We start from the raw sequence: 17,435 nt of genomic DNA, 5'->3' as shown, positions 1-17,435 counted from the left end.
CTCTAGTCCAACATACCTATCCGACCTCACCCATGTGTACCCACCAGCAAGATACTTACGCTCCTCTTCTGACAATCGTATACCCATTATTCCCACTATGAAACAAAGTCATATATACAGCGTTCTTTTGCATTCCAGGGCCCAGCAACGTAGATTGAATTGCGCACTGAACTTAGACACAAAGACACAGTGATCACATTCAAGAGTGCTCTCAAAACTCACTTATTTCGACTGCAATAACAAACTTAAAGACCTAATAATGTTTCCTACCTTAAATATTCTCAGCATGTATTTTAATGTTTTCTAATTTCATGGTGTTTGTTTTTTGTAATCATGTCATTATATGTTTTTTTTTTTATCTTATAGGTGTTGTCTAATGTTGTAAAGCGCTTAGAGCTTCTAAAGATTAGGCGCTATACAAAGTTCTCATTGTTTGTAGTATTATTCTTCTTATTATTTAAATGTAATAAGGCCAAAAAGACATATGTCCAGGTGTTCGGATTGGGCATCGGAAGATTATTTTTTGCTATAATTGATCTAGATATGTCTGACCCAGACAAGAGGTGATTTTGCTGAGAACTAAGTAATTTTTAATAAGTCCTATTTTAATTGTAAACACCCCAAATACGTCACAAGATAAGTTACAAGGAATGAAGAATCAGTTTATGTAACATGAATCATGGCTTTGACAAAAACCATAAATGGTTAGTGGGAAAGATATTAGCATACATACAGTTCGCATAACTTGTACTACAGATAATATTTACAAGTTGCCAATTGTAAACTGAATCAAAATCAGTGAAGAATATTTCTATAGCTTTGACATCCCCAGCGAAAATATTAAGCGTTGTAAAGATATGTCACCCTTGCACATTAATCTGTGTTTCCGTGCATACTCAATATACTAGAAAATTTATAATAATTAGAAAATGAAGAAGCGTTTAATTTTTTTTATTTTGGCATACTATATGTTCTATGGCATAATGCATAATTTAAAATTTGGAGAAATTGCGTGTTACATGCTTTTATACCATTAGATTTCGTATATTAGGGTTTTATACTGTAGGACATGCCTGCTCAAGTGTGAAAATGGTATACGTAGTGGGCCAAAAGCGTGCACTGACGATTGAAATACCAGATTTGTATTTTGAACTCTTAGTTTGCTTCTTTAAGATGGATAACTTTGTACTGACTTTCTAAAATTAATGAATACGAAAAACGCATCAGTGTCACTTTATGAAACCAAAACTAAAACTTTCAATATTTGCCAGAGCCAAAATATTCAGTTAATTCATATGTGAAGAAGATATAGACAAAATACTAGAGGTGTTATATGATAGATTTTTAAATTCTTTCAATTGTTTACTCGTTACAGCTTATGTACCGAAGTTTAAAAGCTTCTTTTCATATTAAACCTTTTCCAAAGGTATGACGCAGACAAAATTTGTTTGGTTTCATTGAACGTTGCTGATGCAGAATTTGAGCTCGGAAAAAAATGCTTTATCTTCGCCGTCAATTAAAGCTTTTTGTCTTTCTAAAAATTAAGAAATAATAAATATCGCCCCAATTCTTTATATTAGTATGAGAAAACTGTCTATGTATCAATGTACCCATGTATCATAGAAAACTGTCTATGTATCAATGTATCCATGTACATGTACCCATGTATCAAGCTTGTCAGCAACATACGCGTATAATTCCAAAGTTTAATTTATTTGTCTTGAGTTGTATCTCTCTGCCTTTCTATCCACCAATCCATCCATCTAAGTATTTAACAAATATCACCATGAATGAAACAAGAAAAGTTAAAACAGCGCAATTAAATAAACGAGATTTAATTAAACATATTTCAAAAGAAAGATGCCATTACTGTTATTCTGCATGGCAACAATTTAATGTTTTGTCAAAGAAGACGATTGTGGTAGCAGCACCTATCATAACTCTGAACAACCGATATGTACGCATATTATATATTCGGAACGTCTTAGAGCTTGTAAATAAATTAATGTTTTCATTAACCAACATCATACGTTGTCATTTGGCTGTTTCACAGCACTATTTATCTAACATCAAGAGGAATGCAAGCCATGTCTGATTTCAAGATAACGACATTAAATGCGGCGTAGTTTTCACCATTTCGTTTTTGGCAATTTAGAGAGCAAAACAAACTTTCTCAAGTTTGAATAGGAAGAGTTGGCAGCACGCGGCAGTGGCAATGATAAATGCACTTTTAATTAATACTATATGGGATGGATATATTGATTTAACTGTTTCTGAAAATGATGTACTTGTAGTTAAACGTGTTTCCTATTTTCAGATTAACTATCTGATTAAATACCTGTACTGTCAGAAAACATAATGTTAATGAAAATTCAATAAAGTTTTAATTACTAGTTTTAAAATTTATCTTTTTTATATTGGCACTTAAGGTTTACATTTTTGATGCCGGATGCGTATTAGTTATTTATTGGTGAAAGAAGAATATTTTTGGCTACGTGTGTTGAAATATTTGGAACAGTGTCAGGGAAGGGAAATTAGTTACAGATAATCCTATATGAAAGCCAGTTGTCTTTAGATTAGGTAAGCTGCAGGGAAAAAGGCTATATTTGGTTGAGGGTGATGATCTACAGACAACAATGTACAATAAATAATTAGGCATTTACTTCATATGTTCCTTAAACAAGCTTGATAATAATGCAAGAAAAATACGTACCCGCTGATAACGCAAATCTGGCCAATAGTAGAATAAAGACTGTGAATAAGGAAAATGATATCAATTTAAAGTCGTGAGAAAATTACAATAGAATTTGCAAGTAAGCCTTTAGCATCAGAAATATATAATTCACATTCTATTATTTTATCATGTGACAAAAGGAGACACAAGTCGACTAAATACCAGCTAAACATGACATTAGTAATATAGTTGCTTAAAACTTGTGCTGAACAAGAAATTGCTAACGCTAAAATTTGTAAACCCCACCACTCCAATCAAAGAAAATCAAGTTAGTATTTTTAATATTAATGATTAATGGGTGTTGTATGGACCTGAATCAGATTTGTTATAGTTTCTCATCTTATACTCCTTAATCCATCCAAAAGTTTCCTCATGCAGAAAAAAAAAAATAAAGTTCAAGAAATACGTAATATTATTTGCTACTTTCCATTTCAAAGATTAAGCGCCAGAATCGTAAAGCATAATCGATATTAATTACCTTGTAACTCTCGTAGAATTAATAAAAGAACCCAGTAGTCCTCATAGATTCATATCACTAAGCGTAACATAAACATGTGAGGAAGGTAATATGCATAATACAATAAGTCAAGCAAAAATGATAAGTTAGATAGATGCATGTTGTTCGACTTGACAATTTAGTGTTTTTAAATGGGCCTTAATAGTTACATAAAATGTTATTCCGTTATAAACTATTATAATATCTATCATATCAATTCACGCAAAATGAACTTAATCAAGGTGTAATGGGTTTTGTGTTTTAACTTGAAATTGTTAATTTAGTACTTAGTTTCGTTCAAAATGATTTTGGAACGATTCGATTTGTTAAAAAAACCGCTGTTATTGCCTTTACTCCAAATTTAATATCATATAAATAATCTTGTAAAGTTGTCGTGGTTTCCTTTCAGGTCTTTAAAGGCTGAATATTATGCCAACCATATTTCAGAATCTCAGTCTCTGAAGATTCTGAATGTTTAAAAAATGAATTGGAGACAATTTCGTTTTCGTACGTAAATTACAAGATTGTTTATGTGTTCATTATTACAAGAAGACTAGAACAAGTTGAACATTTATTCTATGTCTTAACAGTTACTGAACACTTTAGGAAATTCTCTGTGGAACCGACCTAAACTTATTACCCGATTTTTTATATTTATACGAGAATTTTGTTTTAAAAATATTTACCAATTTCTTAATTTTGGATGCAAAATAGTTAATATCCAGACCACAATATGCATCAAAATCCGAAAGATCAACTAATTAGAAATGACGGAAGAACCTTATAAATGGATTGAACAACATGTAGCCTAAGAGAAGAACAAAGCTTTATAGCTTCGTTCATATAGTTTGTTTTCTTTTTTTCTTAATTTGTTAACGCTGTTTTACACGTTTATATTTTCTTCTTGCAAACTAATCAGGATAGCGTAATAAGTCAGGAAATAAAACAATTATCTTGTTTATGTGTGACACTAATCATTTGTAAAATAAATGTTTGTGTGTGTATATATGTAAGTGTATGCGTGTTTGTTCGAGTCTGCATTGTTCAGTAAAGGTATATATGTAACGTTTAGGATTTACCATAATTAAGGTCATACCCTGTGCACAAGGTAAGTGGTGATGTAGATATCTCCAAACGTGATTTAAGTAGGAAGTTTAAATAACGGGAAAGGTGTCAATGCTTAGATAATGTCTGGGATCCTGGATGATCGCTGATTACAAAAGCGCGACAAATATATGCACAACGAATTTTATTATGATAGTTCGAAGCAGGTTATATTTTATTTTATTCTATCATAGTTTAAAATATGAAATAAAAAAGAACGAAACAGAAAATAATCTCTACCCCTGAATTATTATAAGTAGCAAATATAAACTTCAAAAAGAGTATTTTGAAAAGTGAAATACATATATATTCACATACAAGTGACTATAGATTTACTGCGGTCATGCATAGCCAAATTTGTACAGACCTGTACTATTTTGCCCCGCATGAGATTGAAGTAGGATTGAAAAACCATCTACCGTTTTTCACTCCTCTCTCCTTTATAGGTGCCAGTAATTACTAGCATTTCTCGGAAAAACGATTTCTAACAATTAAACTTACTCCCCGAAAAATACATACCTCAGGGAGTTACATATTCAGTTGGTTTTTCGTTTGGTCCGAGTTAGAAGTTAATTAATGAAGCAAGTCCAAAGTAAAGTTCGGAAATTTATAATTTTTATATACATGAATTGCTTTATTTATTTGAGTGTACTATCAAAGGTCAGCACGTTGTCCAGCAAGGATAAAGAAGGAAAGGAGTTAGTTTCTAAAGATTTTAAATAATGCAGTATGTTCTATATTTGGACCTTAATTATCAAGTTTGTACCTCTGATATTGGTTGGCCGAGTGGTCTAAAGCGCTCTTCGTTACGGATCACTGCCATCTCACCTCTGTCTGCGGCGGTTCGAGTCTAAGATTCAGCCAATGTGGGCATGTGAGAAAGCTTGCCAGTAGCTTCTCGTGGGTCGGTGGTTCTTTCCGGGGTTTTCCGGGTTCTTCCTCCACCATTAATACTGGCCGCCATGTACAACCTATCGTGCTGAAAAATGGCGTTAAACCCCACAACAACAACAACAACTGATATTGGTTTAGTAGTCTTTAATTTATAATGCAATTTTTAATATCTTGTACAGACTCTGCATTCATACATATTGGCGTACTGGAACACAATCAAAATATATATGGTTTAACGGCACATTACCACAGTCCTACCTGTGTAGTGTCTAGGAGAAATCAAACGATAAACTGGAGTTCATTTTCGCCTTCCGTAGACATAAACATTGGAGTGATTACATCGTTGTTCATAATAAAAATGCAAGGAAAGGAGAGAGTTTAATTTCCATTTTGCAGGTATAATGCACTTAACTTCAACAGAAGCAAACAAACAAACAAAACACGTCAAAAAGGCTTTGATAAAAAATCGGTCATATCAATGATTACATTATACATATGACCGTTCAATATGTAGTCTAGAAATATGGGGGGGGGGGTTAAGAAAAAAATCTATATGTTCTCCCCAAAAACATAAAATGAAAGAAAGAAAATTAAAAAAGAGAGCTAACTGGTAGCTTAATGTACCACAAGCACACATAACTGTTAATGTACTCACCTACAATACAAAACATTCGTTTCGTTATTTGAGACAATACTAAGTCCACATTTGGTCACGCGCTTGACTGTATACGTCGGCACACAGCTTTCAACTGATAAGGCGGCATGTAAGATTTCTATTTCGACCCTTTGCAGCGGTTTATTATAACTAAATGACCGTCAAATAAGGCATATCAAAGAATGACGGTTTTGTCGCAGTGCTGAAACAGAAATCTTAAATTACGATAAACTGATTTTTGGCGAATGAGATCTCACCCTCACTTGAATAATGTTTGATTAAGTGATCAAACCGCAGGGTAATGATTGTTTCTTCGAATATCTTTTAGACCGCATGTCCTAACAAGGATTAGTTGCTACTTTATATTAAGAGGAAACTATAATCTAAAAAGCTGATAATTGATTTGAAATTTGAAACATTTTATGTTTGAGATTCAGATTCGGTTTTGTAAGAGCTGATAATGGATGCTTTGTAAAGCTGACAAGTCTGTTTTCGCTTTGGTCTATTACGGATAATCCTTTCCTTATCCTTTGTCGTTCACCGGTTTGCACGAGACGAATGGTTATCACAGCTGATGGCAAGAGAAAACATGACCCAGGTTCTGTAGTAAAGGACACTAAAATTTAAGTTAGATATACAAATATCGCTAATATCCGAAGGTATTTTGCTCTAAGCTTGTGTTTGTGGAAATGACAGATCGTGTGGTCATGGGTGAGTTGCGTTCGAAATGTCCGAGATTTTATTGATTTTATGGTACAAAAATATGCATGAATTTCTATCTCAGGAAATAATACATAAATAGAACGTATGATGTGAAATCATGGATGGCTTTTGGCTATAAGGGTATCATTAACAGTTGAATGAAGAATCTTGTTATATCACAGGGTGGTTGTTTATATATTTTTGTTGTGCCTGATGATAACTTCTTTCGTCTTCTCAAATAGACTCATCACTTGTTTTATTTAAACGTTGTTACAGCTAATATAGCAGCCCATATATCGTATGGTGCTACGACTTAGTAAGTATCTATACAGTATACATAGATTCTGTTGGAGTACTATTTCAGTAAGTATCTATACAGCATATATAGATTCTGTTGGAGTACTATTTGAAAAAGTATCTATACAGCATATATAGATTCTGTTGGAAAACTATTTCAGTAAGTATTTATACATCATGTATAGATTCTGTTCGAGTACTATTTCAGTAAGTATCTATACAGCAAATATAGACTCTGTTGGAGTATTATTTCAGTAAGTGTCTATACAGCATATATGGATTATGTTGGAGTACTATTTAAATAAGTATTTATACAGCATATATATGTTCTGTTTGAGTACTATTTCAATAAGTATCTAGACAGCATATATAGATTATGTTGGAGTACTATTTCAGTAAGTATCTATACAGCATATATAGATTATGTTAGAGTACTATTTTGAAAGTATCTATGCAGCATATATATATTTTGTTGGAGTACTATTTCAGTCAGTATCTATATGTGGATTCTGTTGGAGTACTATTTCAGCAAGTATCTATACAGCATATATATATTCTGGTGGAGTACTAATACAATAAGTATCTATACTGCATATATATATTCTGTTGGAGTACTTTTTCAGTAAGTACTATTTTAAAAGTATCTATACAGCATATATAGATTATGTTAGAGTACTATTTTGAAAGCATCTATGCAGCATATATACATTTTGTTGGAGTACTATTTCAGTCAGTATCTATATGTGGATTCTGTTGGAGTACTATTTCAGTAAGTATCTATACAGCATATATATATTCTGGTGGAGTACTAATACAATAAGTATCTATACTGCATATATATATTCTGTTGGAGTACTTTTTCAGTAAGTACTATTTTAAAAGTATCTATACAGCATATATAGATTCTGTTGGAGTACTATTTAAATAAGTATCTATACAGCATATATCGAGACTGTTAGAGTACTATTTCAATAAGTCTCTATACAGAATATATATTCTGTTGGAGTACCTTTTTAGTAAGTATCTATACAGCATATATATATTCTGTTAGAGTACTATTTCAAAAATTATCTATACAGCATATATATATATTATGTTGGAGTACTATTTCAATAAGTATCTATACTGCATATATCGAGTCTGTTAGAGTACTATTTCAGTAAGTATCTATACAGGATATATCGAGTCTGTTAGAGTACTATTTCAGTAAGTATCTATACAGGATATATAGATTCTGTTAGAGTACTATTTAAATAAGTATCTATACCGCATATATATATTCTGTTGGAGTACTATTTTAATAAGTATCTATACAGCATATATCGAATCTGTTAGAGTACTATTTCAATAAGTCTCTATACAGCATATATATTCTGTTGGAGTACTTTTTTAGTAAATATCTATACAGCATATATATATTAGGTTAGAGTACTATTTCAAAAAGTATCTATACAGCATATATATATTATGTTGGAGTACTATTTAAGTAAGTATATATACGCATCATATATAGATTCTGGTGGAGTACTATTTCAGCACTATACGACATATTAGGTTACCAGTCATGTTCAGAAGCTTTTAGTACTTGGTTGGACATTATTAACTCCTATTCGTATTTCGATTGCCAGCATAGCAAACAGAATCGATGTCCATTAAATGACAATGTTTCAAGGCTATGGGCATCCTCACGACAACTCAACATTTTTCTCAGCATGTCAGCACCAGCAAAATCATCAGGGTTCAACCGGGACCAAATTATGGTACTATTACACAGACTGAATAAGTTGGACCGTCTAATGGCAGCCTTGGTACGTCTCGTTTATTTTCCTGCACAACCTTCACCTTCTTAACCCCCCCCCCCCATTATTTATATCTGCTCATGGCTTTCATTCATCAGAGATCCCTTAAGAAAAAAAAGTGAAAATCAAGAGGTAGGAATATCTTGATTAGGATAATAATGTGTTGAGGACATAGTTTCGAATTGTCAAAATGGCAAGGCCAGTTCCATAATTGATAGGAATAAAACGCTATTCAAGCACTGAGCAGTAGAATAATGCCATATTAAATTTGCTTATTATTGTTTTCTTCAGTGTACAATCTTAATTTCGCTGATGAGGCAGAAAAGCCGTCTTCTTACTTGTGGCTCATTCTGTAGAATTTCTGATCAAAATGGAAACTGATAACAATTCTCATCGTTTACATGCCACTAAAATGCATTACGATTCAAAATAAATAGTTTTTGACAGCCTTTCTATGGAATCAAATTCCATTTTGTTCCATTGGGGATTCCAGCAAGCCTCTTCACTGATATTGCAATAAATACAAAAAGAGAGGCACTCATTTCCATGTTTTGCAATTAGCCTCAAGTGGACAGATCTTGGACCCAAACAATCTACATATCATGCCAAAAATCCGCAGAATGCACCGTCTCCCTCAACCACCACAACCGTTGAGTCCAACAATATCAGCTCGTTAAGATCCTCTCACATCAGCGTGCATAGTAGATTGAATCAATTGCCCATTATAGTGTTTTCGTCTGTGTTGGATTCATTGTTGGATGAATATTGTCGTTTCAAAATTGTTTCCACCTCGGGTTTTACGGTATAGTGATATCTTTTAATCAGCTTATGATAATAGTACTGTTGTTTAAGAAACATTGTACAAAGAATTGGCACCAGAGCATACTGATAATCTCTTCGTAATGAACTCCATTTTTAAATTTTAAAATAAGACCTTTGCGTGTTGTGCCGCAAAGAAGAATTGGAGGAATTTTGTTTGATCATTATCTTTATTATCTGAAGGGATCCGGTGTTCAGACTAATGAGGGAATTACACTTTTATAATAAACATCATACAGTCTTTAAGGGTGGTCGCTATATGGGTAAACTTGACATCAAGTTAGCTTTCTCAATATTCCAATTCTTCCGGATGAATTGTGTGTATGTATTGCAGCTGGGGTTTATCATTATAAGAAATTTATTGGATGCTGAACCATTTGAGATATATTTGAAGAACTTTGCACTGCCTCAGAATGGACCTTTCTAAACAAAATTGGTTGGACGGCTGTTCTTCATATCGCATGTGACTTCACGTCCTTCTAACACAACGAAAGTAGTTGTAACAATTCCCGAAAAGCCTTTCTCAGTATGTGCATCATGAGTTGAATTCCTCTTGCCATTGAGAAAAAATATAGACCAAGTAGAAATTTGATTTGTATTGGCATCTTCGTTTGCAGCCTGTGCTTCCATTCCTTCGGAAAAAATCGTTCAACGCAAAACTCTTTTGCATATATCCGTGTATAAATGTCGTGCCAAGAGCGAGAATTAACAGATATCACGGGTAACATTTACCTCTGCAGTTTGGTTGTGATTATGGGGAGAGCTTTTCTAAAGCAATTTGCTACGTTTTCTACAATGGTAGACAAATCCAACCATACTATTTTACAGAGGTGTAAAATATGATATGGGGTTGTTGCTCGTTGAACAGCTCCGTAAGGAATCCCTGCTTTTGCAAGATAGGATTTTACCACGTTTAACCTTACATCTATGGTCAGAAATTGGTTTAGTCCTGGTATTTGGATATGTTATTCATATAGCTTTACCCAGTTGTATTAAGTGTTCATTTATGAGGCCATTGGAGGAAAAAAAATCCAGTGCATTTTGTTTTTCATAGAAAATCTGATTCTTCTTTCTAATTTGAACACACAAACGTCTAAAGAGAACAATAACAAGCGGCTTCTCAGACATGAGGTATTGATTTTCTCAAGCTAAACATGTAAATGACTGCAACAACCTTCAGGGTGACATTTTTTCTTACGTTTGCTTGTATCGTAGTTGAATGTGTTCTTACGGCCAGGTCTTTCCAGCACCTTCACCTCTACACCTGCGATAAGAGAAGTTGTAAGCTCATTCCACTTATTGCTAGCTGCTGAAGAACCATACCGCCGAGCATGGTAGAATTTCTAACTATTTTTATTGAGTACTTTTTCTTCTGTTTTGTATATTTCATTGTCAGTGTCACATGTATGTCTATTGGTAGCTTGCTTACAAAAGCCTTATATGCTCCGAATAGAATTTCACCTATTTCTAGTGAGAACTAAATTGATCGAAACTAAGAACAATGCATTGGAACATGCCATAAAAGACCACCGCAACGGGAAACCATCTGCCGAAGACCACATTATATGTGCATAGATATATTAATCTTATTTTGCTATAACCTGTCACGAGAGATCGCCTGTCTTAAGACAATAATTTTTGGGCAGAATTAGTAATTGAGATGAGTTCTACTGCAATTTGATTTTAATGTGGTAATATTATCTTGGCGGTTCGCCTATCGCACATGCAAAGTAGATATTTTGAGTAATGATTTTGTGATATGTTTGCTTATAAGAAGTTATACAACAAGGAAATTGATGGTAATACGTGATTTGTTTTTTTGCTTAAGGAAGTGTATTATTGGTTTCTGTCCTGGTAAAACAAGAACCGATATGAATGTATGCACAAATATATTCAGGTAGATAGCCAAGTATTTTATTCGTTTGATACAATATAGTATATCAGCAAATGTTTCTTTTGTTTGCTGTTGACTATTGACATCAATAGGTTATCAACATGTCCTAGATTCTCCCAGTCGGTTCTTTCTTTTTGCTTTTTGTTACTAAGCGACAAGAATGTCATAATTGACAACTATTTGAATGACATGCATTATGTAAACGAATGGCACACTGTTAAGCCTTTTTTTTGCAGTTCTTCCGTCTAGAGACACACACAGACTTTACTCGGCTGAAAGAGAACTTCATTGTTTGATTGGTATGCAATTCATGGATGTCATCTTTATTTTGCTTTGTTTACAATTAGTGTGGGTTCAATGTAAATAAGGAAAGGAGGACTATTTTGCAATTTCTAGCTTGAAGGATACCTTTACTTCTGAGGCTGTCTAAGAAAACGCACCAAAAATAATTTTAAGGCATTGTTTCTGCATACATCGGAGGCAAATATATCAATGTAGTTTTATAATTGTAATTTATTGATCTAAAACCGAATTTAATTAGTTTATCGTCCACAACAATTATCATATCGGTAAACTGTAACCAAGACAGTGTGACATTTGACAAAATTGTCTTTGAGCGATATGCTAGCATGGATTATTGTGTGCAACTTGTTTTGCACTGTCTTCGAGTACCCTTCTAAGATATAAAACAAAACTAACAAATACACATTCTTGAATGAGGTACTTAAATTGCACACGAAAATAAATATATTTAATAATTGTGTACCATTATCATCTATCTGTTATGAACATAACTAAAGTCAAGCATCTCAATTCATAAACTTCAAATGGAAGGTTAGACACATTATAGAAGAAACAAATAGTACATATATAGTATTTTCTACAGGATGTCAATAAAGGTTCTGAAATAACAGCTCTATGGATTGGGCGGGGTGAAATCTATAGTAAGAAGAATATGAACTTGCAAAGATCGTCTTTTCCTTTTCCCACGAATACGAACCTTTGCAGAATCTGTATATTTAAGCTTTCCTTGATTCCTGTTGTGGGACATCTAAGCAAATGACATAACGCAAGATGACGTAAACGTGACTGTACTATCAATCTTTATGATAAGGTACTTCAAAGTTTTACATAAAGCTGTACCTAGTTTAAAATGCATTTAAATGTAAGCGAAATGTCAATGTATTAATACAACATAGATATTCCTTTCATAGTGTCTGTTAGCTAAGCAGTATGCGATGTTTATAAACCCGAAGGTTAACAACAATAATGTCATTATCATCCGCTACATTTGAACTATCCTCACCATTATTTTAACATTTTGAACTAATCCGCCTCTAGCATTCTCAATTTCTGAGAGCATGTTGTTTGGACGAGCTTAGTTAGTTTTATTTATTTACTGTCATCGGTTTGTGGAAATCATGTGATATTGCTCTTTTTTGCACTGACCTTTTTGTGTCCGATATTCATCCATCAATATTTTCAATTTAAACATATTATATAAGTCCTTCAAATGATCTGAATTAGACTAGGTAGAACGATTTCCTAGAATAACATACGTTTGGTCTGCTACAATTACTTCCGTGATGACATCTGTAGGACACGTGTAGCCCTTGTTGCAAGGCGTATGTTGTATCTTCCAATTTCGATCAAACTTGTAAATAATTGTTCTTTGATATACTTCCGAATTTGTTTTTGGCTTTATCTCTCTAAATATGTCCCATAACAATATTGTCAACTCGTATGATTGACTCATCCATGACGCCTTACTTATTTTGATGACACTCAGCAGAGTTGTTTCTTTTATAATCATTACTGGAAGAAAAGTGTGCAGGAGTTGGTTCAACCGGAGTTGCTGCTTGAGAACGTTCAAGACAACTTCAGTGAAACCATTTCTTACTAAATATATTAACAAACTTATCATTGGCTGTTCTCTAGCAAAGGTGTGGCTTTAACATCCTCCAATAAAAGTTTGGCTTCTTTATCTGATAACGTAGCCCCATTATAATATAATTTTATTTTTGTATGGTTGTCTTTTTCTAGTCTTCTTGGTTTATACCGCTTGGTTTCAATATTCTAAGGCGGTGTATTCAGTAAGATTTCTTGTCTTTCCCGGTTTGGATACTCCAGTTGGAGTTGTGAGCAAAAGCAATAAGTGTTATATCACTGAACGTGTGACCAGGGGAGGAGAAGTGTTCTGCGACAGGGCTTCTGTACAGCTTCTTTGTCATCCAATCAGAACTATGCAAGTTGGTCCATTTGTGTAGTTTCTCAGTTTCTCCGACATACTGAAGACTACAGATCTGATATGTGATGAGATAAATGATATTCTCTGTTTTGCACGTTCTGTTTGAACCATGTATGTTTAATTTGTCTCTAGTCACTGAGCTAGAAAATGTCCTGGTCCCTATCATATGTTGACAGGTTTTGCACCTTTCATCGCCCCAGAGTCCAGATTGACTAGGGTTGTCTTGATTAATGAATGGCGTTACTTTCGTCCTGACTAGGATGTCTTTGAGGTTGCTTGGTCTCCGGTTGGCTACTACAGGTTTGTTAATGAGGATTAACTTTAGTGTGTCTGACGATTCCACGATGGGCCAGTTTTTCCCGATGATTTGACTTACGTTGATGTTGTCTGGATGGTAGGTCAGGATAAATGGTATCCGATCAGCCTTTCTTATAGAATTCAGATCATTGTTTTTCTTATCACTATAAGCTCAGCAATGTTTATTGTAACATCTTATCATTAGTCAACAACACGTGATGTTTGTTTTCGGCAGTAACAATTTAAGGCAATTTGGAAGTCGTGAAATTACGGTTATATTTCTGTACGTTTTCATCTGTCTTTTTTTATTGCTGTTTTATTCCATTGGACGTGTATTATCATGGTGTTTTTGGGCTTTGAAACTTTTCATCACTTTCTCCTGATTGATCTTTTACGGACATATTTTACTAGTACACGTTAAGAGAGAACTTTATGCATCTCTTTTTGCTATTTCGCCTTTGGAATGCAATGAGACTGAGCAGATATATAAACCTTGTTAGAGTCAAAATCATCTGATGACATTTCGTTTGTATATGCTTAGATATTCCTGAATGCGAATCAAGTACGCAGATGAGAGAGAGAGAGAGAGAGAGAGAAAGAGGGAGACAGAGAGGCATACAATAAACATCTTTTTAAAACAATCAAATACAGCCATTTCTACAGTAAACTTCTTTATTGTTAGTAATACAACAATAATGTATAATTTCTTTATTTTCATCCATATGCAAGTTGGTGGACTGCATGCTGGGTAGGAACATTTTATCCGACAGTAATGCAGATGAATCATATTCTACTATATACTGATAACGATGCCATTATTTTATTGTAATTTGAAACATACTTCATTGTATATGAAGTTTAATTATCTGTTTTCAGGGACCTCTGGGGTAAAATAATTGTTTTCTGGAAATGTAATTGCGACAGATAGCCCATAACCTCGCATGAAAACTACATCGGTGAAGCATAAAATGTCATTTATCATATCGTAATGTCCCTATGATCTGCTCCCAGCTTATTGACTGCATTACATGTCCAAGTGCCGCCGTATAAAATGCTCTGATACGAGGCGATCACAATAGTCTTCCCTCCATCGGTATATTTGACTGGCGGCGGAACGTAAGGGTTTCCGAATGTCTGAAAGAAAAGACGACTTCATCATGTTCTTTCAAATTATCAGGGTTTAATTTCGTGAATTTGTCTTCATTTTCATTCAAGCGAATGTTCCCCAAGTGTGCAATACCCACATATTTCCTTCTCGTGCTCTAATTTTCTACCTCCCTACGTATATAACAGTTTCTCTGTCTTTCTATGTATGCATTTATGTCCTTGTCTAAAACATATAATTAACATTTATATTTTCTATAAAAAGTGATTTCATTTTAAAGTTCTTATTCAAACAGAGTTGTATATGATGCAATTATTATTATTATCATTATTATCATTATTATTATTATTATTATTATTATTATTATTAGTAGTAGTAGTAGTAGTAGTAGTAGTAGTAGTAATTTTTGTTAACCTACATCTTTATATCCCCAGCGTATGATAGGCTCCGGGTAACCTAAAGCTTTGCATTCAAGCTGTACAGTTGTCCCATCCGATATATGTGGCGGTTGTGCTGTCAGTGAAATTATCTTCGCAGCCGCTGGGAAATCATAAAATATTGACCGGATTGATGTGTGCTACATTCTTTATGATAAAATGCTTTAATTATATATAAAATGTTATAATTATATATATATATATATATATATATATATATATATATATATATATATATATATGCTTTTAACAAACATATGATAATTAGTGAAATAAAAAACAGGTGAGTTAAGGTGAAGGGAATGAAAATTACTACACATTTTAGTTGGCGTGATTGATAAAGAAAAAACAAAAACAATTATCTCAACAAATTGTATGAAAATAACTTGAAAAAATTCGTTATATAATTCAACATATTTAACACCAAGAAGTAAAAAAATGAGGACAATAAAAATTAAACTATAAATTGAACCTTGGAATATAAACAAACCGATTATAAAAAACTACTAAGGAAAAGTTCTAAAGCGTAACAAAATTAGAACTTTGGGTTAATCAATTCGCTAAATGTTGTTTTGACAGAGATTACTGTGAAACTAAATTTCTGTGCAAATTAGTGATATTTACAGCTAATATGTACAATTAATAGCTTCCATTGTACAGAACTTTCTACGTTTTCACTATAGTATTGGCAGAATGTCACGTGATGAGCAAATGGTTGTGTCCTTTAAAATGGAAATTTCCATTGAGGAGTACGTACGAATGTTTGGAAAACGATATATAAGTATGCAGTACGTACGAATACATGGAAAAGACCGTGTTATATACAGTACACAGGAATACATGGAAAGGTCGTATAATATACAGCACGTACAAATACATGGAAAAAGCCGTATAATATATAGAACGTACGAATAATGAAAAGGCCGTATATTATACAGTACGTACAAATAAATGGAAAAGGCCTTATAATATACAGTACATACGAATACATGGGAAAGTCTGTATAATAATAAAAAGTACAAACGAATACATTGAAAAGCCGTATAACTAAGCAGTGGGTAATAAAACATGGAAAATGCCATATAAATATACAGTATGTAGAATACATGGAAGAAGCCGTATAAGTATAAAGTACGTACAAGTATATGTAAAAGGAGGACTGGCGATTACATAGGAATACATACTAATAAGTAGAGTAGCGTTCGCTTCATCATTTGTCCACTTGTCATTTTGCTACAAAATTCAGGTAGTTCATTTATTCATTTTGTATTCATCTTTATACAATCAATCTGACATCTCTAGGAACTTTTATATACTGGATATTATCTATGAAAGACGCAAAAAGAATGAAACGGTATGTCTAAAAACGCCTCTTACATTCTCCCATGGTTACTTCTTGATGAGCTTTTGCAGAAAGTTCCTTGTCTGCGATAAGGCACGTATATGTGCCAGTGTTGTGTACATTGGCATCCGTGATTATCAGATGTGTCGTGGCTTGTGGCTGAACCGCGTAAACTGGTAAACTTTCATTCTACAGAGAGAGGGATAATGTTTTATATTGTTATACTGAATATAATATAATATAATATAATATAATATAATATAATATCCTGCGTTGATAAATGGTATAATGAAAGTAGCATTTATACAGCAATTTAAATATATCATTAGAATGAGGTAATTCTTTTCTTCTGCTTCACTGAAAATATAATATGTCCACATAGTTAATTTCTATGGAATTTGTGAATTGTTCTATATGTACATGCATTGGATTATTGATTTCTATTAGCAAATGACTACATGTGACCAATGTAAATTTCTGTGGAATTTGTGAACTGTTCTATATGTACATGCATTGGGTTATTGATTTCTATTAGCAAATGACTTAATGTGACCAATGTTAATTTCTGTGGAATTTGTGAATTGTTCTATATGTACATGCATTGGATTATTG

The 17,435-nt window shown here is 33.2% G+C and overlaps 1 protein-coding gene across 1 annotated transcript in view; it reads right to left on the bottom strand.

The window, feature by feature from the left end:
• Window positions 1-17,435, bottom strand: part of LOC149793058 (SCO-spondin-like) — a 147,127-nt gene that overhangs the window by 52,391 nt on the left and 77,301 nt on the right. The window contains exons 12-16 of the mRNA XM_089968943.1: window positions 16,859-17,012; window positions 15,463-15,584; window positions 14,923-15,073; window positions 10,699-10,764; window positions 2,714-2,752 (exon numbers count right to left, since the gene is read on the bottom strand). Of these exons, the coding sequence (XP_089825069.1) occupies window positions 2,714-2,752; window positions 10,699-10,764; window positions 14,923-15,073; window positions 15,463-15,584; window positions 16,859-17,012 (532 nt within the window). The remainder of the gene's footprint in view (window positions 1-2,713; window positions 2,753-10,698; window positions 10,765-14,922; window positions 15,074-15,462; window positions 15,585-16,858; window positions 17,013-17,435) is intronic.

The sequence above is a fragment of the Sinohyriopsis cumingii genome, chromosome 8 (genome assembly GCF_028554795.1).
Source record: "Sinohyriopsis cumingii isolate HCF-2022 chromosome 8, ASM2855479v2, whole genome shotgun sequence".
Taxonomy (NCBI): domain Eukaryota; kingdom Metazoa; phylum Mollusca; class Bivalvia; order Unionida; family Unionidae; genus Sinohyriopsis; species Sinohyriopsis cumingii.
Note: the sequence above shows the minus strand (reverse complement) of the source record. Positions and strands in the feature narration are given on the sequence as shown.